The sequence below is a fragment of the Platalea leucorodia genome (assembly GCF_965183815.1).
Source record: "Platalea leucorodia genome assembly, chromosome: 2".
Lineage (NCBI taxonomy): Eukaryota > Metazoa > Chordata > Aves > Pelecaniformes > Threskiornithidae > Platalea > Platalea leucorodia.
Genome location: NC_138824.1, coordinates 24,310,999 through 24,331,711, shown reverse-complemented (window position 1 = coordinate 24,331,711; position 20,713 = coordinate 24,310,999). Strand labels below are relative to the sequence as shown.

The 20,713-nt window shown below is 43.7% G+C and overlaps 1 protein-coding gene across 1 annotated transcript in view; it reads right to left on the bottom strand.

Moving 5' to 3' along the window:
* Positions 1–17,368: 17,368 nt before the first annotated feature.
* B3GLCT (beta 3-glucosyltransferase) overlaps positions 17,369–20,713 on the bottom strand; it is a 61,446-nt gene continuing 58,101 nt past the window's right edge. The window contains exon 15 of the mRNA XM_082333637.1: positions 17,369–18,996. Coding sequence (XP_082189763.1) covers positions 18,829–18,996 — 168 coding nt within the window. The 3' untranslated portion in view covers positions 17,369–18,828. The remainder of the gene's footprint in view (positions 18,997–20,713) is intronic.

Genomic DNA, 20,713 nt, shown 5'->3' with positions numbered 1-20,713 from the left:
CAGGCTGCATAACATAAGAGGGACTGCATAACACACTCCAGAGCTTGAATGGCATTCAGAGAGAAAAAGGACTCTAACACCAGCAGGTCATACATATTCTGCTCTCCATTACTTGATCAAAGGGTCGTTTCAAAATAGTTCCAAGGAGTTTAAATAAAGCCAGCTTGCCGAGGTATCCACAGGCATGGAGGAGGTTTCAAGAGGGCTTCCTCAAGGGGTTCTGATCCTGCACTCATTCCCGTTCTCTCGGTAAGGGTGGAAGGCAGTTATTCAAATATGACATTCACAGAAATTTCCATTTGGGCAAAAGATTAGTTTGCACAGCCTCTAAGAGGTGAACTGAAGAGGCAGTACCTCTCTCTTTGATCCCAAATACGAGCCCTGGGGATGGGTTTGAGCTTGTTACATTTGTGGTGGAACCCTACCCACCGCCTCCTCAAAACAAAGCCAGCCTCTGAGTCTGATTTTAGTTTGCCATCCGCCACGAGGCAGCTGTAGTGCTCGCCGTGGCAAACAGCCTTACATTAATTATGTGAGATAAGCCCGTTGGGCAGCCCTGCCTTCCACCCAGCTGATGTTGCAGCTTCCATCCATCTTCCTTTTTTCTTTGAAAGCAAACAATTCACCTCAGCTTTAAATCTTGACTTTAAAGCAAGAGAAATATCTGTCTCTTTTTTTAGCCTTTAAAAATATTTTAATCTATTCCTGTCCAACATCCAGATATAGCTAGAATTACTGCCAATGGATTTCAATGCATTAAGTTTTATGACTCGGTGTCTGACACTGTTTATATCACGTAGGTTTTAATTTACATACACTCTGTTTGTCTTGATTCCCAAACCTCAAATTTATTAGCAAAGAAGAGCTGCCAGAGATGATGTAAGGAGCAGTATTTAAAATATATGTCAGCCAAAATGAATCTGTGATATTGTGCTGGTTTTGTCTGGGATAGAGTTAATTTTCTTCATAATGGCTAGTATGGGGCTATGGTTTGGATTTGTGCTGGAAACAGTGTGGATAACACAGGGATGTTTTCGTTATCGCTGAGCAGTGCTTACACAGAGCCAAGGCCTTTTCTGTTTCTCACCCCACCCCACCAGCGAGCAGGCTGGGGGGCCACAAGAAATTGGGAGGGGACACGGCTGGGACAGCTGACCCCAACTGGCCAAAGGGCTGTTCCATACCATATGACGTCATGCTCAGCGTATAAAGCTGGGGGAAGAAGAAGGAAGGGGGGGGACATTTGGAGTGATGGCGTTTTTCTTCCCAAGTAACCATTAAACCTGATGGAGCCCTGCTTTCCTGGAGATGGCTGAACGCCTGCCTGCTGATGGGAAGTAGCGAATGAATTCCTTGGTTTGCTCTGCTTGTGTGCATGGCTTTTGCTGCTCCAGCTTCTTCACATACCCCGCTGATGCTGGTCTCTGTGGAGGAATGTCCCAGGAGCCAGCAGAGGGAGGTGACTTTTCTAGCAGTCCCGTAGAGGCTCCACACAGAAATCATGTAGCCCATAGCGACCCTTGGGGGGGCGGGGGGGGGCGTTGATTCATGTTCTCTCAGTCTCTGTGGAGTTTCATCACCTTTGCCAGGACTGCAGTACAGAGCAGTGCTCTGGAAGGAGAAGGTGAAATGCCCCTGGGCAATAGGTACCTGCAGGAAAAAGGCCTTGAAAATCAGCTGAGAATGCTTTTTATGGGATGACCCAAAGTGCACAAGGAGATAGAGACTGTCTGGAAATCTGCAGGTGGGGAGGAGAAGAAACTTTTATGGCTGCCCACTACTTAAAAACCTTGAGCAAAGATAAACCATTACTGGGGCCTGGGTTTGAATTAAATTTTGCTTAGAGTCATAACTAAATCTTCACAAAAAAAGGATTTCAGTGGAAACTGACATGATAAAATATAACTGAGATGCCATCAGTCTTTGAATACTTGAGTTTACGTAATTTTTTTCTAATATTCAAGCATGATTTGGAGTAAAGATCTATATTTATCTATACAGTAATATTTTGGCATATAAATGTCAATGAAAGCCATGCACTCCAAGATATGCAGAGAATTGGTTTTGATTTTTTTTAAAATGAAGTAAATTGATCCCTTCAGTGCTGTATTTTTTTCTATTTAGCCCTTAAAGAGATCTTACTATAACAACAGAGCAGCTACTTTCACACTGTTTGCCTGGGTCTCCTCTCCTTTTCTCTGCAAGTCTTAGAGCTCCTCCCGCCCCTACCGCACGTCCCCTTTCCATGACGACTCGGCCCCCCTAAGTCCACGCGTGCTTTTCACCCCTTCCCAGGGATGCTGCCAGGCCTCTCTCCAGCGAGGTCCCATCTTGCCCACCTCACTCTCCCCCCAGATTGTGCACCCAGCCTCCAGTAGGGCATACGGCTTTTGTTCGGCAGCACATCGGACTGGAGAGTAACTAATTCCTTCCAACCTGAAAGCCTGTGGCCAAATCCAGTGATATCCATAGTGAGAAGAGACTTGAACCCTGTAATTTCAGGTACTTTTCAGTACCTGTTACTTCTCAGGAGACCTGCTCTAGTAGGGGTGAGAAGGTCCCAAACGCACCAGTTCACAATGGCTACATGTCCCAGAGAAATCTGCAGCATTCCTTTTATGCCTTTATTGTTTAAGTAGAGAGAAGCAAATGAAGTTGTGGAAATGAAATTCTTCCCATGTCCAAAAAGTGAACCTCCCAGCAGGGCAACTGTAAGTTCCAGTTAAGCTTGGAAGTACAGATACACAGAGCTTGAAAGCAAATTTGATGGAGGAAAGAGAATGTTTCTGGAAAGGGGCTATTGAACTTTTGACATTCAAGAACAAAGATGAAGCATCCTTTTTTCCTCTTAATGTGGGGAAAGAGGCTTTCCATGTCTGGGGAAATGGGCCCTCTCCCTGCTGGGAGCCTGAGGCTGCTCTGGCATCACCTGCTGGACTGAAGCTGTGCAGACCCAACGTGAAACCCTGTGCTTCAGGTAATCGGGACTGCCCGGAGAAGCAGGGTATGAGGCTCATTAAGTTTTTGTGAGTAACAAATCATTTAATTTCCCCTTCAGGAAGCACGGCATGTGAGTGCGGGACTGGTCCCTGGCTGTTGTTCATCTCAGCCCTAGCACGAGCTGCTGGGGTGTTGTTTTTATGCGGTTCCTGAGGGTGAAAAGAACCAACAACCAGAAAGCTTTTTTTGCTGTGGACATAGTTAGGAAGCACTTTGAAGTTGTTTGACTACTGCCTTAATATAATACTGCCTCTTACTAAATACAGTTTGAAATCCCATTGTCAAGTCCTCTTTTAAGTAAAAAAAATCAATCAATAAAGGCTGTCTGAAATCCCGCTGATGCTGCTTGGAGTGGGCAGCTAAAGGAGAAGGCCAAAAGGGAGGTATGAAATATCCAGCAATGAATGGCAATACCTCCTATACCGAAGACATCATGGGCAGTGCGGTCACCGAGAGCACAGGAGAGGGAATGGGTGAAAATTGAATATTCTCCCAGATGCAGCTCTGAGGGGTAGCGGGGGATATAGGGATCTTGCAGCTGAATGCTGTATGGGCATACAGAGCCCTGGCTGCATATGGGACCCTGGTGAGACACAGATTGCTCCCCTGCCCAGGCTGTGCTGTTGCAATGGTGGGTGCCGGGGGAGGCTGCTGGTGGCTGGTCTGCCCATGCAGGGCACGTTGGGGGATGAAGGAAAGGATGGACGAGCCCCAGCTTTGTTGCTGCTCTGCCCCAAAGCTGCTGCTGTGAGCATCAGGTAAAGCCAGGCTGATGCAGGCTCAGGCCTGAGCAGAATGACCGTGGGGTTGTCTGGTTCTTTCGGCACTCCTGAATTAAGACAGCTACTTGGTGCACTTAGCTGGAGACTCTTAGGCATAGCAGAAAGCAAACCAGCCTGATTTCCTGGGAAAAGGATGTTAATCCCACTGGCTATGGAGAATTTTCTCCCGGTTTTGTAGAGAAATGATACCACTGCAGTATTCACAGGTACTGGGTGCAGAGGAGTTGATTAAAGACAAAATAGTAATTGTGCATTGGTCATTACAGGCTGCAAAACTCCCCCCTTTTCTGAGCTCTGCTTTCTCCTATGAAGCTATTCTGCTTTGAGTGGAAGGAAGAAATAGAGAAGACAATTTGGGCAGGGAAGTCCAATTTAAGACTGCATGAAAAAGAGTTTCTAAGAGTCTTATAAGCCATGGGATTTGTTAAGCAATACCGGTTCTGAAACCCAAGTGGTGTGAAAGTTTAAAGTGTTTTGGGAGGAACCGACAGACTTGCAATTATCCCTGCAGGACTGATGAACTGTCTAGAGCTTTGCAGCACACCTGTGAAGAAGTCCCACCAGGTTAATCCACTTCTGTTTTTTTTACAGAGCATTTCCCCATGCCTGTCTGACAGGGCTGTTCTACAACCCTTGACAAATAATGAGAGAAATGAAAAATTGTTATGTTCTTCAGCCTGTGAGTAAATCTCCTTTTTTATCTCCCTTATTCATAAAGAAAATTGAGACACTCGTCCAACAAAGATTATAATGTTTGTTATTCAATAGCTTATTGTTTAAAATTCCTGCTTCCTGCTGATAGGAAAAACAAACTGTCATAATTTTCTATTCAATAACATCTTCTAGTAAGTGATTTAAATTTAGGCTTTACCCTGGTTTTATCTGAAATTAGACCACAGTTTGAGAGCAGCTGTGAGCTAGTGCAGCCCGAGAAGGATGCTGCCACTCGGAAACGGGGGCCGTGCAACGCTTGCTGTAGAAAGGGGTGCTGCGGGCAGGGCGCGCCGGGGAGTCAAGATGTCTTGCTGTGACCATCGGTGATCTCAGGGGCAGTTCTGCTCCCAGAGAAGTCAACAACGTGAGCTCTCACTGGTGTCTGCGAGGGCAGTGATATAGTGCTGAATAATAAAGGATTCATGGATTATGCTATGATTTTTTCTGGGGGCTCTACATGCCTGTGAGCACATAGCGTGTAGCAGTATGCTGTTACAAATGGATGTTTTATACTGACTTTTAAACTATCTTGAAAACAGTTAGAAGTTCACAAAGGTATTTGAAGCTATTTGTGTCCTCCCTAATAAATTTTTAAACGTATTTGATCATTTCAGTAGGAAGAGAGCTCTTATGCAACATTTGGATGTGTACTTCTTGAATAATTAATTGTACCCTGAAGGGGATGACTCAGTCAACTCAAACGTGGTTTGTATTTGTCTAATTTGTCTAACGCAGGCTATTTCTTCTTGTTCAATAGTTATTCCATGAGATCTATTACAAAGAGTGCATTTAAAAATAAACTCTAAAGATACAGAATTAAGACAGTCTTGCAACGTTACTCACAGTGCCCGAGATGTAAAAACCCAATATCCGCTAATGAAAACCACATTTATTTTTTAAACTTTGGGTTCGCAGCTACTGTAACAGGGAACATAAATGAACCTCTGCTGCAGAGAGACGCTCTATGTCCATAGCGAGCCAGCCACAACTTCACTAAACATTTCTTAGTAGGAAAGATGGGCAACTGCAGCCTTGTCATCTGCGTGTGTGCCTCATGCATTTCTTTGTCTCAACAGATCCAGCAGCTACTCAGCCAGTAGAGAGGCAGACCTGGGATCTATACACTGCTCCTCTGGGTGTATAAGTAAGTGCTCTATGCAAAATGGAACATCTTCAACAGCAACCTGTCCACCACTGCTGCTCCGTGTAGTCCAGTGGCTTCAGGTAGCACAGCGGGCTTCTGCTTAAAGCTGAGAGATGGGTGTTCAGGCTCCTTCTCAGATGACTTCCCAGCTTGTAGGTAATGCTGTCACCACTGTGTGCTTGGGTAATGCAAAGCTTTGTGTTCTGGATGGGATAAACATACCCTGTCATGAGCAGCTGGTGCAGAAACATCTTGTCTGTAAACCCCAGAGGAGGGCTAAAAGTCTTAACGTTGCTGCACCATCACAACTGTTCTCACTAACAGGTACTTGGGTACCTGAAGAGTTTAGACAGAAACAGTTGCAGTTGTGGAGTCCAAAGACTTTAATGCTTGGATCCCTTTGGGGTATTTCAGCCCAGGTGAACAGGGTACTTCAGAAAGGGATTTGGCCAACAGAGGCATTAGGAACACCTGAAAAAATTACACAGGACAGTATAAATCATTAACTGTATGTTCCCCTGTACTGTAGCATTATTTCCCAGTCCAGTGATAGTGAGATGTAAATACAGGATCTTAATGGCGGTGACCATGTAAAATCAATTCCTCAGAGCTATTGAACACTGAGGTTTGACAGAATCATGGGTCTTTGAAACAGGTCTTATAAGTGTACCTATGTAAAGTAGAAGTACATAGATTTATAAATTCTCTTCGGGCACATGCTCCACAGAGATTGCTACTGAAATTTGGGGTTTTATCTGTTTGCGGATGGGAGAGGAGAATATATCATGGTTATCTGGAAATCTGCAATTAATAACTAATTTTTCACTATTCAGGAGCACTTAACAGAGAAGAGGACACTTTTTGAGGGCAGGGATACTACAGAAAACAATATTCATATCTCACAAGTTTAAACAGCTTAAGATTGTTTTCTCCAAGCTATCACCCGTAGGTCAGATCCCTGAGAGCTGACTGAAAAACAGAGTTATATTGCCTCTTTAAATGATTCCAGTGAAAAACTTTGCTCTGTGCAGCCCAGCCTGCAGATGCCTCTCCCTTGCACCCGGCAATCAGTAATTCCTCTGGAGGCTGACACAGAGCCACGGGAAGCCGCCACCAGCGAGCAGCTCCTTGCAAGAGGGCACCAGTTTAGAGCTTGCTTGCTGGTCCTGGTGTCCTCTGCACTCAGCAGTGGGGCTGCCATTGAGCTACTTGGCTGCTCCTGAAGTGCTTTGAAGATACAAACTGGTTCTTCAGTCCTATTGGGGCAATCGCTGAAGAAATATATTTTTTTTTCTCACCATGGAAGCAACTTCTTGTGAACATTAAGAGAGATATCTGCCTGCACCAGTCCCTTAGATGCTTTGAACCCTCTGCTCAGTCTCAGCAGCAAACACTTTTCTTCCATTCTTTGCACTGGTAGAGAGGCTCTGGCATGGAGAAGCCTCAGTCTGACGCGCAAATAGCCAACACAACGAAGTGTGCACTTTTACGAGCAGATCGCCTGCGTGCTGGTGGGAAGAGGCACTTCCACACCGGAGTGTCAGGGAAGCCACAGAGCAAGTGGGGAGTTGGAGTAAATCACTGATCCCTTCCCCAGCGCCTGCAGTGTTACACCTCTGCCGTCCAAGCAACGCAACCCCTAGGAAGGCTGCAATAAAACCCTTATGCCAGATACTGCTAACGAGCCCTGCAAGAGGGCAAAGTGTTAATTGAAAACAGACTCTCCTTCACAAGCAAAAGATTGAAAACCTACAGCTCACAGCGGTAACTGCCCAATTAATTTCCAGTGGGATGAGGGCAGCAGAAGGAACATGCCACATAACTCATCGCCGGTACTGGGGGGCTGATGTGCAGATCTGGAGAGCTAGGTACGGTGACAGGGTGGCTGGAGGCAAAGCCAAGCAGGAAAGTGAGGTAATAGGAGCGATGGGCTGAGCAGTGATGTGAGGTAAGTGATGCAGACAGCCTGAGCAGCTTCCTACAGGGGCATGAGCTGTGGATAACCCTTCCTGCAGAAAGGTGCCACGTGCAGGATGCCGGGGAGCTCGTGTGGGTCTCCAGCTCCCAGTGCTGCTGGCACCAGCTTCTCAGGGAAGAGAAATGGAGATCTGGGTGGGGGACTTGCTCTGCATAGCTGTGTAGGTGGGATGAACGCCGGGGGCCAGGGACTCGCAGAGGTTTCATGCTGCCACTGACGAGAACGTTAAAAAGCAGTAGCATTTTGTATAAATGTTACGTTTGAATCTTTTTGACATTTTCCCCTCGGTGCTAATTATCCCCAGCAGCTTCTCACCGTGCAGCAAATGCCTGGCACTGTGACAGTTATTAAAAACTTGTAAACAGGCTCCAGAGGAAAGCGCCTGGAGTCACCTTGCCAGGTTAAAGAAAGTCTGTCAAGTAAATAAAAATAAATTGGATCTGAACCCGTGTTAGGCAGCTTCAGAGACTTCTCAGAGGCAGAGGCTCAGGGAGGATCTTATCAATAAGTATCTGACGGGAGGGTGTAGATGAGACAGAGCCGAAGTCTTCTAGTGGTGCCCAGTGGCAGGAGAAGAGGCAATGGGCACAAACTGAAACACAGGGAAGTCCAATTAAACATAAGAAAACCCTTTTATGCTGCAAGGATGATCAAACACTGGCACAGGTTGTCCAGAGAGGTGGTGGAGATGTTCAAAAGCCATGTGGACATGGTCCTGGGCAACCGGCTGTAGGTGGCCCTGTTTGAGCAGGAGGGCTGGACCAGATGGCCTCCAGAGGCACCTGAGCTATTCTGTGATTCTGAGTTACTGTGCAAATGTGCTGTTTTCTTGAGAAACAGCTCTGACAGGCACTCCCGGGGGAAGTGAAATACGAGGGGTCTGCTTACCCAGAAGCAGCTAGTACAGCATTGACTCCAATCCTCTCAGGGACTGAGTGTGATTAATACTGACTGGAGTCAATGAAATACTCATCTGGAGTGAGTGTTTCAGCCCAGCTAGAGCTGGGCTCTGTCTTCTTCCTGTTCTCAAGCCAGGAGAAATGGCAGCGCTCCATTCACAGGGCCAGCGTTAAAGAGGCTTTGCAGGATGTACAAAGCTGGAGTTTCTGCCATGCACAAGTGAAAAATACAGACAAGACCAAGAAATTTCCCTGCTTGGAGCTTCAGCTTTCAAGCAGCAAGTCCCTGAGAGCAGGGTTTGGATGATGGTGGCACTGCACTGGCTCAAGGCTGTGTTTCCACACAGCTACTTCCCTCATCTCTCTGCTGGTTTGCTGTGGTTTTAGTAATAAATTACTAACTTTAGAGCCAAGTTGCAGCAGGAATTGCAGTGCATCAGAAGACACCACAAACCCTGGGGCGAAGATATCACTTCTGAACTACTGGGTTGTCTAAATGATAATTTACATGTAAATTCGGGTCTTATGGGCCCGTGTGCAGTCCAGACCAGGAGCTGGTAGAAGTATTGCTCCATGGGTTAGCTATAGTAGGTGCACAGGTCCCCCAACACTGTATTTGCTAGAGCTGTGCTGAGGTTGCTGTTTGCATAAAGGTGTTCAAGAACATTTGGTCTTGACCAGATGTGTAGTCTCAAGTGTGCCCCGTGTCTACTCCTTTCAACTTGCAAAGCCAGAAGATCATGGTGTAGCAAAACACAAGGGAAGGTAGCCTAGCAGGGCTATCAAAGTGACTGCTGGAGTATGCCCAAGAGGTTTGGCTCTGTGGATCAAAAAGGACAGAGCTTTCTTGGGATCCAGGTCACCCAGGATCTCAGTCTTGATGGTGTGATGTAAAAGGAAACAAAACGGGCCATCTGAACGCCTAGTTCGAAGGAAAATGTCATAAGCACAGGAAAAGCTTCAGATATCTGAAGGGGCATCCTACTGATGAAGAAGTTTGCTAAGGATGATCTGCCACAATTTTTAATATGTGCCCAGCAGAAGCCGTGGCTATCAGGAGGTCACCTTCATGAATAGCTGTGGCAGTGAGTAAGACATCCAGAAACAAAAAGGAGGCTGCTGTGACAGACATCAGCCCTGCTGAGACGGGGCATCCTTCAGGAAAAACCTTAACTACGGCCCACAGAAAAACCCATGAGAACTGTGGGATGTGGAAATCTTTAAAAAGGCTTTACTGGAGGGTGATCTGTGGAAATCATCCACAAAGAACTGAGTCCCTCACCCTTAGCAGACAGCACAAAATAATGGAGATGAAAGTCCATAAAGAAGACCTGGACTTCCCAAACAGTGGGAAGAGAATGCAGAGTCTCTTCTCTTCCCCTGGGTGGCCACCAGGCCTCTGCCAGGTGCTTGCCAAAGATGAACACATTTCACCCAGCACCTACGCTGTGAGGGAGGGGAGGATTGGATAGCCGGTCCTCCCTGAGTGCTCTGTGAGCCACTTGGGCAGGAGGGGAAGGGGTTTGGGTTTTTTCCTGCCACATTAGGCAAGCGAGGAACCAGAACTGTTTTGTCCAGGTGGAGGCATGCTGAGTTATGGTGCTCTGTCTGAGGACCCTCGAAGTCGGCCAAGTGAGGGAGAGGCATAAATTATCCCTCTGAAACACGAGATTTGGAAAGAACCCAGGTTCAGCCCTGCCTTCCACAGAATAACTGGTATTTCTAGTTAGACTTTGGAGAAGGTTGACCTCAAAATCACTTTGTCCTCAAATATGATCTCTAGAAGATCAAACCCTAACTCCCATTTGTTATGCAGGGCTTAGAAATGGCTGAGACCACCTCCCAAAGTGATCAGCCCTGTTGATAAGGAGGCTACTGACAGATGGGTCTGATGGTGTCGACATATCAGCTCCAAAGCTTGTTCACTTCCCGATACGAAAAGTTGCTCAGTTTCTCTGGGATCCTAAAACCATATTCAGCAAAGAGAGCTTGGCTGGCTGCCCTGCAGAGCCCGAGCTTTGGAGTCTTTGTCTTTGGCACGTTTCTTGGCCCATAAGTTGTTATAAACCAGCACTTAAGTTTGCATGCATGCACGGCCCATCGTCCAAGCCTTGACAACCATTTCCTTGTCTGGGGTCCTCAGACATTGTCAAGGCAGAGGAAAGCAGGGGTTTGACAGATCCTCTGTTTTGATCCATTCTCTCTGAGGTGGCTTGTACAACCACAGGATACTCTGATAGTCTATAAGCACAGGAACTGAAGCACTCCCCATAGCCACCATTGGTGGTACCCCAAACCCCCAAGCCTTCCCTTTGAACCGAACTTTGTGCGTAGCAGTATAACATAGGGAGACTCATACTGAGTCAGGGCAAAGGTCCGTTTAGCCCAGTGTACCTGCCCAGTGTCAAGTATTAGTAGTTTAGGGCCTTAGCTTGAAGATGTTTCTTAAAAACTGTTGTGTTTATTAGCCATTTATGGACCTTTCTGCTGTGTTTTTGTACAACCCCTTTATAAGCCCTCTTGCACTTTTCAGCCCCTGCACCGCCTGTGCCGTCAGGTTCTGCAGTTCAGTTCAGTGCTGCCGAAACACACTTGCCTGTACTGAAACTACCCTGACAATTTGTTGTCTACCTCTCAGTACCTGGGTCATAAGAGAGTGAAAAATCACTCCCTGTTCACCTTTTCCGTATCATTCATGATTAGATGGACTTCTGCCCCACTCGTGCCTTTTCAAATGGATACTTCTACCCTATTTAGTCTTTCACAGAACAAAAACTGCTCCATATTTTTACAGATCCTTATCACCCTTCGCATTGTTTCTCACTATCTTTAGAAATAAAACTGAGCAAGTTCTGGAATATGTTATTTTTTAATCTGAAAGGAAGATATCTCCTACTTAAATGAGTATTGACAAGCAAACAGCTCAAGGGGCCGTAATAATCTCACTCATCTCACTGCATTTAATGTTTCTGTTCAATATCTCTTCACGTGCGATACAGGCAATAACAATACAGTGAGCCAGGCCACGTTATCGCTTCTTGGGATCTATTCAGTCCCGCAGTTGGACTCTTCTGCAGTAGAATCTTGCCTTTTTCAGCGTGTGGAGAGTTGTGGTGCTTGAATAGAGCTTTCCAAGAAGAGCAGTGCTTTTATTATGTTTGCCCATGGAGCCATAAGCCACATTAGCTGTGTTGTTTAAAACTGGCTGTAATTTCAGCTGTTTTGGGATCTTGCCTGTGGGCAGGTGGATGTAAAGGTGGGAGTTAACCCACCCGCTCAGAGTCCCAGTTCTGCAGAGGCTGGAGAACAACCGCAAATTCATGCATGAGGAAGCAAAGCAATGAGTTGCAGCATGAGCTTGTCCATCGTTAAGATAAGTCCACAATCCTTTGTCCTCGCAGTAATGAGCATGATAGCAACTTTGAGGGGAGACCTTATTGCTCTCTACAACTACCTGAAAGGAGGTTGTAGCGAGGTGGGGGTCGGTCTCTTCTCCCTAGTAACGAGTGACAGAACAAGAGGAAACGGCCTCAAGCTGCGCCAGGGGAAGTTTAGGTTGGATATTAGGAAAAACTTCTTCACCGAAAGGGTGGCCAGGCATTGGACCAGGCTGCCCAGGGAAGTGGTTGAGTTTCCATCCCTGGAGGTATTTAAAGAACGGATAGATGTGGTGCTCGAGGACATGGTATAGGTGGACTTGGCAGTGATAGGTTGACAGTTGGACTTGATGATCTTAAGGGTCTTTTCCAACCTTGATGATTCTATGATTCCATGATTCTATGATTCTCCAAAAGGTTTGCCAAGGCTGACTCCAACATGGAGGTCTGTATCTAAACCTGTGAGCATACAGGTGCATGCACTAACATGAGGATATAAAAGCTGCATAGACTTTGGTACACTTTTACAGCTCCACTTCAGTATCTCTTTCCTTTACTTTCTGCATTTCTACAATCTCTACCCTCTTCACTGTAACCCATCTGACTTTCCAGGATATTCATTCAAGAAACCAGAAAGATTTCAAGAATGAAGTGGTTGAATTGCTAACAAAGGCCATGAAAACATTCATTATAAGCAACACCTAGGAGGATGTGGAGGGGCAGCAAATATTTTCTGTTTCTGAAAGACTGGCCCGACAATTACAGGCTTCTAAAGCAAGTATTTGTTGAAGTGTTCATTATACCACCGGGGTGAACAAGTGGCAAGCCATGATAGGGGTAAGCCAGCTCTCATAAAACAAAATCATGTCTTATTCCGATAGGACTTTTAATCTTTTTCAGACATTCAAACTGCACTCGGCAGAGTTCCTCACAAGAACATAACGACTTGGTAATTATGGGACGATTTTCCACATTTTATTTGGTTAAAAACTTTATTAAGTAAGTTTATGAAGTTTAAAGTCATTCCAGAACTAGCATTTGTAAGATCAGAAGCGTTTTGGTTAACGTACAATCCATCAACAGGAAAATTCCAGCCTGAACAAACCGTACTGGAAAAAGAACAAATGATTAACTCGGTGTGTTGGGGCAAGAGAGAGGCTGAGAATTTCTCAGCAGAGCTACACGAATGGGCAGAATGAGGCCACAGGACTGCAGCGTAGGCTGCATCAGGGCTCCGTGCCTGGAGCAGAGCTCCCAATCTGCTCCCTGTGAACAAGGACAGACGCTAAAGAGCTTCAGAAGTGAAAACTAGTACCTTGTGCCCCATGCAAGAAAGAAGTGGCATACAGAGACAGTTAGTATGTTCAAAGCAGAGGGCAAAACCAGTTCATTAAAATTGTGTTTTAACACTTTTGATACATTAGAGCATCATAGAGCCTCTACAGTTGTGGGACAAAGAACTATTCTGGCTGGTGAGCCACCAACTGTCCTGTTGCTGAATCCCAGCTGCCCCACCACTTATGCTTACAGCCAAAGGGTATCTTGGCTTTGAGAATCCCTGTGAACCTCAAGGACATGTCCCCATGATGAACACAGCCGTACTTGTTTCCAAATGGAATTAAAGGGAGTTTGCAAACAGAACATTAGTGAGATTAGTAGTTTTAAGAAGCCTTTGGAAAGAGTGGCTGGTGAATTGGCTGACATCGCCCATCAGCACTTGTGATCGACTGTACTTAGCAAGCACAGAGCTACTAATGCCTCCTGAGCTGTAACTGAGCTTGCCCTGGCACCGGCTATTATTTCCCGTGTTTACTTAGTGTTACACTCTGTATCACTTCTGCTAGCTTGCCAGCTAGGCAATAGCTAACTTACTTGAAGCAGGACCAGTGAGAGCTCTCCTTAAGACAGTCAAGGACCTCACTAGGTCCTCAGTCATGCAATGTTTCCCTCCTTCCTGAGGGATACGTACCGTGTTTCTTGCCACTGTCCCAGGCTTTTGGGGAGCAGATACCGGACACCATCACCTTGTGAAGATGGCGTGCAGTGCTTGCCTGGCCTGTAGAACTAGGGCTAACATACGAGTTCCTGCTGTGAAGACTTTGATGGGCTTCAGTATAAACAGACCGATTAGGCCTTCATCTGGAGGGTGTCCCAGCTAGAATCCAACAAAGCGTCCAACGCATCGCCCAAAGCTCACAGGGCTCATCCCCGTCGTCTTTGACTGTGGTCCACAACCGCCACGCTTCAAAAGGAATTTCAAGAGTAAATGGCAAGGATGGGTGAGAACTTGAGTTGTAACGTTGGCTGTGGTCGGTGTTGGCTTCTTATTTCAGCACCTTTTCTTTCCATTGCATAGGCCACGGATTTGATCTCTCTCTTGTAAATATCTGTCTTTAAGTGCTTTTGAGTTAGCTCTGAGTACCCAGCATACACAGCAGCACTTACTGGCCCACTTCATTACTGCTTTCACACGAAGAGGAGGCACCTTAACACTTTGTCCCATGGCATCAATGAGCAGCAGATGTTCCTACAAAGTCACAGCTGTTTGAAATACATACAGGAGAAGTGGGCAAAAGCGAACTGATGACACACAATTTTCCCAGCAGAACATTTTCTTTATTAGCTTTTTATTGTGACAATTAACAAACTACTTAGACTCTAGTTTTTTTTATTTTTGTAAGTCAAGCCTGTAGACTATTAGCAACCTACTGCTTTTTACTTTTTTAGAGTTGTTCTGTGTAAGAGCTAGGCTCTTAAGCCTTCAGACTTATAAAAACATTGCTTTAAAAATTTATTTCTCACAGAAATAGCTTAGCATCTATTTTTTGTAGCTTACAAAAGCAGCATGCCTACAGGTTTTTCCATAAAGAATGTTTCATGATACTCCATTGATGTAATTTCCTCTTCATAGCCTGCTTTCCAAAATGGTTCTTCCTTTCTTTGTGAATCCTTTTGGCCACTGTATGCATTTGCACAATGTCTACTTACCTTTGCATCTTTAAGTACATTATTTCTATTGTATCTTTTCCCCCAGTGTTCAGAACTAACCAGTCTACAAGACACTCCACCAAAGCCATTTCATTCTCGCCATCCAAATGTAGGTCCCAGTTAATCTCATCAAATTTCTTCTGCTGATTTCAGTGGGGGCACTGCTGCTTCCCGACTAACAGGGACACCAATGAAGCAGAAGCAATTCCATTAAAGCAAACTCAAAGATATTTATTATCACGGAGTCCAATGAACAAAAGCCTTCAGAGTTTTACAGTGTTCTAAAAAGCAAACCTCTTGCTACTTTTGCATGTTTTTTGGTAATGAAGTGCCATTACTGGCTTTGGAGGCACTTCACAGTAGCCTGTTATGGTAGTCCTTACCCAGTGTCGATCTCACTTTCCAGGATTCTAACGGAATGGCGTCTTGGGCCTCTCTGAATCTGAATCTGAATTCTCTCAGTGCCAGGAGGCACACAAGGCGCGAACATCGTTCTTCCACTTCGATCGGTCCGCGGCTGCGTGCTCTGGAGTCAAGGGCCACAGCGCAGTCTTCCGTCGGTTTCCCCCTCAGGACACGACCGATCCAGCTCCATCTCCTCCTCCTCACTTCGTTACCGATTTTCTCCATCCCCGCCATTTCTGATGCTCGTCGTTTCTGCAACTTTTTATTTTTTTCTGGGAGGAGGTAGTTGGCCTCCTGCCCAACCCCATGACTTGGAGGGCCAGTGGTTTTTCTGTCAGGGTGGCCTTCCCTTAGGCTGCGTTGGTTCGCGGCACCTTCTTTAATTTTATCCGGTGCACCCTCCAGAGAGGGATCCCCTATCCACCACCCAGGGGACGCACCTTCTAGCCGTGCAGCCCCAGCCGAAGGGTCTTGGGCCTCTGGCTGAGACATATTCTAGTTCCAGCCACCATAACAAAAGTCCTAAACCATGAAAAATTAAGGAACTGAAAATAAAGTCATTTGGACTCCTCCCTCCAGTCAGCAGTCATTATTGCTCATGTTAGGGCAAAGCTGAGCTGCACAAAAAGAAAGTTACCCAGCTGGCGAGCTGCCTCAGACTCCTGCCCATTTTCCTTCTCACAAAGGAAGAGACAACGGTCGGTTCCTTTTGGGTGTCTCCATGCTTGGGCCATCTGCAGATGTAGGGAAATAAAAATGGATTCACAGCCCTCATTCTCACTTGTAATCAAATGCGGAACTCAAATACTTCATCTCTCATCATTTACATGTGCTGCTATATTGAAGGCACCAGTATTTCAAGATTTTTTTTGGCTCCTGAAAGCAGATTAACCAACCAACCAAATTATCAAGAGAATGCCATGAAAAAAAAAAAATCTTAATACATGGTAATTTTCTATGTTATAAACATTAAACACGAACAGTCAGTAATGATTCCCAGATTTTCTTTTTCACACCACAATTCTGGAATGTCCCAGAAAAGGGAACTTCAAGCAGTCAATCAACTTTGCAGTCCTGTTTTAATCTGCCTGTTACAGAAGTGAGCTGTGAAGTCCCCTTCTCTTGCTTTGGTTTAACATTACACCATTTATAATCCCCCTGATTTTCCTTAGAAACATTAGTACTGTTCAGGCTCATTAACGTGCAGTTTTGTCTTTAGGTTTCAGATAGTAACAGCCTTGCTGAGTCTTCTAAAACTAAATTTAATACAGAAGGCTTTACATCTTGTTTTCAGAAACTCTCTGGGATCCTCTGCTTGAAAAAAAATCTTAAATTTTTTAGCTCATGGAATAAAAGGTCACTTTTGTCATGCTGCTGCTAGCATTGTTACGTCTCAAAAGTCAGAGTTTTTGGGGCAGAATACTTGAGTATATTACTGCTTCATTGCTTTCAAAATGATGAAGATGGGAATCAGAAGTCTAATGCTTCCTAACATCTCCAGAATCCTTGCAGTAAAACCCAGAGCTAATGGCAAGAGAAAAGATGGACTTCAAGACAGCTGCTATTACATTTGTCAGACCAGAAGTATAAGTCCAAGTAAGCAAGCAATGAATGAGTCGATGGCTCCCAATCTAAATAAGACAGAAGCCTACAAGTGCAACACAGCGTGGACCCAAAGCTAACTGTCTCTGCCTGACCTATTCTGCCTGCACAGGGCCCAAGGAGATGTGAAATATCACCAGTTTGAACCTGGAAGTGATTGCACTACGTTGCAAGACCTCTGGACAATTCGATAATGACATATTTTGTGATAGCATCAAGATCCCCAATCACATGAGGTGCCCACTGCAAAAGCATTTTTCATTTGCAGAAAACTAAAGACTTGAAAATTAACCTGATCTGCGGAAGCATGTCAGGACAGAATATGAAAAAAAAAAAGTTTAAGCTGCCTTTTAGTACAACTGACCATAGAATACTATTCAGGTGATAAAATTATGACACGGGTGCTTAAATAAGCCTGTACTCAGTTTGCAAAGAGGAAGAAGCCACAAAAGGTTAAAGAAGAATGCTTTTATTCAGCTTTCAGCTCTCACAGTTCTAAACAGTAAACATAATTAACAATTCACCCATGGTACTGGAGAACATAGTCCTGGTATAAGTAAAATGTCTACTGTTTAAGGCACTGATAGTGGGAAGAAAAAAGAAAAAAGACATAACATGGATTGCTCCTATTTAATCAGAATTCGAATTATGAATATGTGCTTGCTATTCAAATGCTTAAATTCCACAAGCTACATTCACAAACAAATGTTTATACAGCTTCAGTAATTACTGAAACAGGAATCAGTGGCTCCCCTACTTCGACTTAAGAGCAAGTATTGCATTACTTTGGAGTGGAATCAATTTTTAACCTACTAAAAGAAAACAAAACAAATGACTTCAGCAGTATGGCTTTAAGACCCTGTATTTGGTTACAATATAGCAAGCGAAGTTAAATAACAGCATACAAGTGCCATATACTGTCATCTTAAAAGGAGCTGTTTTGCAGTATAAAAATTAGTTTAGAACATAGTAAAGCCAGTTTTTGTACAAACATTTTTACAAAACTGAATTACTCAAAGAAAAAAATCAAGAACATTTTAAATATGAATCACTCTTTACATGTTATATGCATAAAATCACTTATCTTGATGATATAAATTAGGAATACTACAAAATATTAAAGCTGGCATCCATATACTATTGAAATACACACATCAGAAATACTGAAGTGTTAGTTCTGCAAAAATCCTTAAGAGTCAGATTTATACTTGCCAAATAGATACACAGTGACTTAGGTTTCTAGAGGAGCCACAGTGACCTCCCGTGGCCACTTAAGAAATCCCTGTCCTAAACCTTTTTTTTTGATTTTGAACATGACATTCCTCACAAACGCTAATAAACTTAAAAAGTACAACAGTGGTTCATGCTTGGTCCATCTGTCCCAGGAAACTACAATATTTCTAGCTGAAATGAGTAGAAAGAAACATAGCCTTCACACAGTCTAGCTCCTGGTCACAGAAACAAACTCATGTCTCCTCTCTGATTGATCAAGAACCTGTTCCAGAACAGTTTAGAGACCTGTTTTCTGTAGGTCAATGAGAGTCGATGTTCAATAGATGTTCAACACATGTTCAATATTAGGCTCCCAAATTACATCACTTCAACTTTTGAGAGAACAAAGGAAGGTGATGTAAATTGATGCTGTCTGACTCAAAGTCCAAACCAGAACACAGATAAATTCAGACAAGACATTTTAAATGTGTCAAGTTCATTGGTATACAAAGCCCAAAAACATTTTAGAAAGACACCAAGTGTAACAAAGAATCCAAAAGTCAATTAGGTGCCTTCTTCCATCGCTCTGAAGGAATGTAACAAGCAGGAACAAAACATTGTCTTCTATGTCATGAACAGATGAACAACATGAGAACAACACAAAAATCACAGTAGTAATTGTCTCTCATCTGCAGTACATTAATCAACACTTAAATTCTTCTACTGCTTATAAATCCTCCCTGTTATATCCAACTTTTTTTCCATTAAGTGACTGTTCTGTGTTTGGTGCCAGCCATGTGAAATATACCTTCACTGGATCAATATTCCAATGCTTGTGAAACGATACTGGAATTTGGTGAGAAAGGTAGCCTTTTGGGTAGTCCATTGGCCGTGCCTAAGATGGAAGAATAAACCAAAAGCGCTAGTACTCAGTGATGAAGAATAATTTCAGAACAAGAAAGTATCACCGTTCAATGACCTCTGTATCATAACAAAGCAATGTGGCATTGACAAAACATTTGTATATTTAACGAAGGGGTTTTTACATCATTCTATTAGGGATACATAGGGATTAGTTTAGATCTTCAACTTGCGCTGCAGTCATCATGCTACAAAGTACACTGATATTAAATATGCCCTATTTCTCAGGATGAAATGGTCACCATCTATGAAAGCAAGTGATAAACAGCGTAGTTTGTATTGCATCTTTTTAAATATAAAATTTTGGTTCAATAATGACAAAATGATTTTAAGTAATATTCTCTGGCTCCTCTTCTTAATGAGAGTTGCCAGCACTGCCAGTGTGATTGCAGGATCCTAATAAGGCCACAAGCAGCCAAAATACATGAAGTTTTATGATGGGGAAAGGTTACCAAACGCAGGAAACATTGTGGTGCTGAAAAACTGCATTGTTATCCTTTATCAAAAGGATTTATATCAAAAGAGACAGAATTACAACACAGCCACATGATGCAGCTGACCTCTTAATGCACCAAGCATGTTTCATTTCCTCTGACAGGCATGTTAAGTGCATCATTGTATAGAAACACCCCACCTGTAGTGGTCCCGGGTAAAACAACTCGATTTTGCCATTGTAAGCAGAGTTTTTGTAAAGAGGAATGCATGAAAGGCACGCATGCATTTTTTTTCTAGATGTAAAACACAAGAAGAAAACTGAGTGGTTTGGATACTGAATCACTGATTTGATGACTAACCTAGTAACTGATTTAATATTGCACACTTCACGTACTTATGGCGGTATTAATGGATTCTACATGCTGCGTTCTTCATGCAGTTCCATATATACTCCAGTCATAAAATTAGGCAACAGAATTTGACAGTAAGAAGTCTGAATATATTTAAAACAAACAAAAAAATTTTATATTTAAACCACAGAGTGCTTATTTTAAAAAATTCCATTGGAGAAATCAAGAGGGAGCCTATCTTCCTCAAGGCTTTTGAAAAATCTTTGATGAATATTTTGGCTCCAAAAACCTGAAGAATTTACTGCAATTTAGTTTGGATAGAGACAGTTTTTAGATATCCGAGACCAAAGGTTTTTGCTGTTTGAAAATCAATCAGCTTTTTATTGAGCTATAGACAAAATATTGTTGTTCTGGTAATCTTGAAAGAATGAGATCTGCTCTGATAACCATCGTATTTCTCACATTGCTCTCCGAGAATCATACCGCTTTATAGGCAGTTGACCTTAAGATACAAATTCCCTGACTTTCTTCTTCCTTATATTTTGTGGAATCAATTATTGTAATCTTGGGTTGGGTTTTTTTGTTTGTTTTTTGTTTTTTTCTGCTAGAATTTGTATTTGGTATTTTACGAAAGCCAAATACATAAATACATTGCTCTTGCCCAGATTTTATATTTTAAGACTACAATCCTGACTGCTACTCAACATGGGAAGATTCCTGTTCTCTTAAACAGTCTCATCACGTCAGAAGCCTCTGGAACAGGTTACAGAATACGTGCCTACCTTAGCATGTAGCAAACAGGAAACCATTAAGAAAGAGCAAACACTGTTACATCATAGACTCGCTAAGGATGAAGACATCTTTGCTTCTGTTTCATAATATATACTCGGTACAATTTTGGATTCA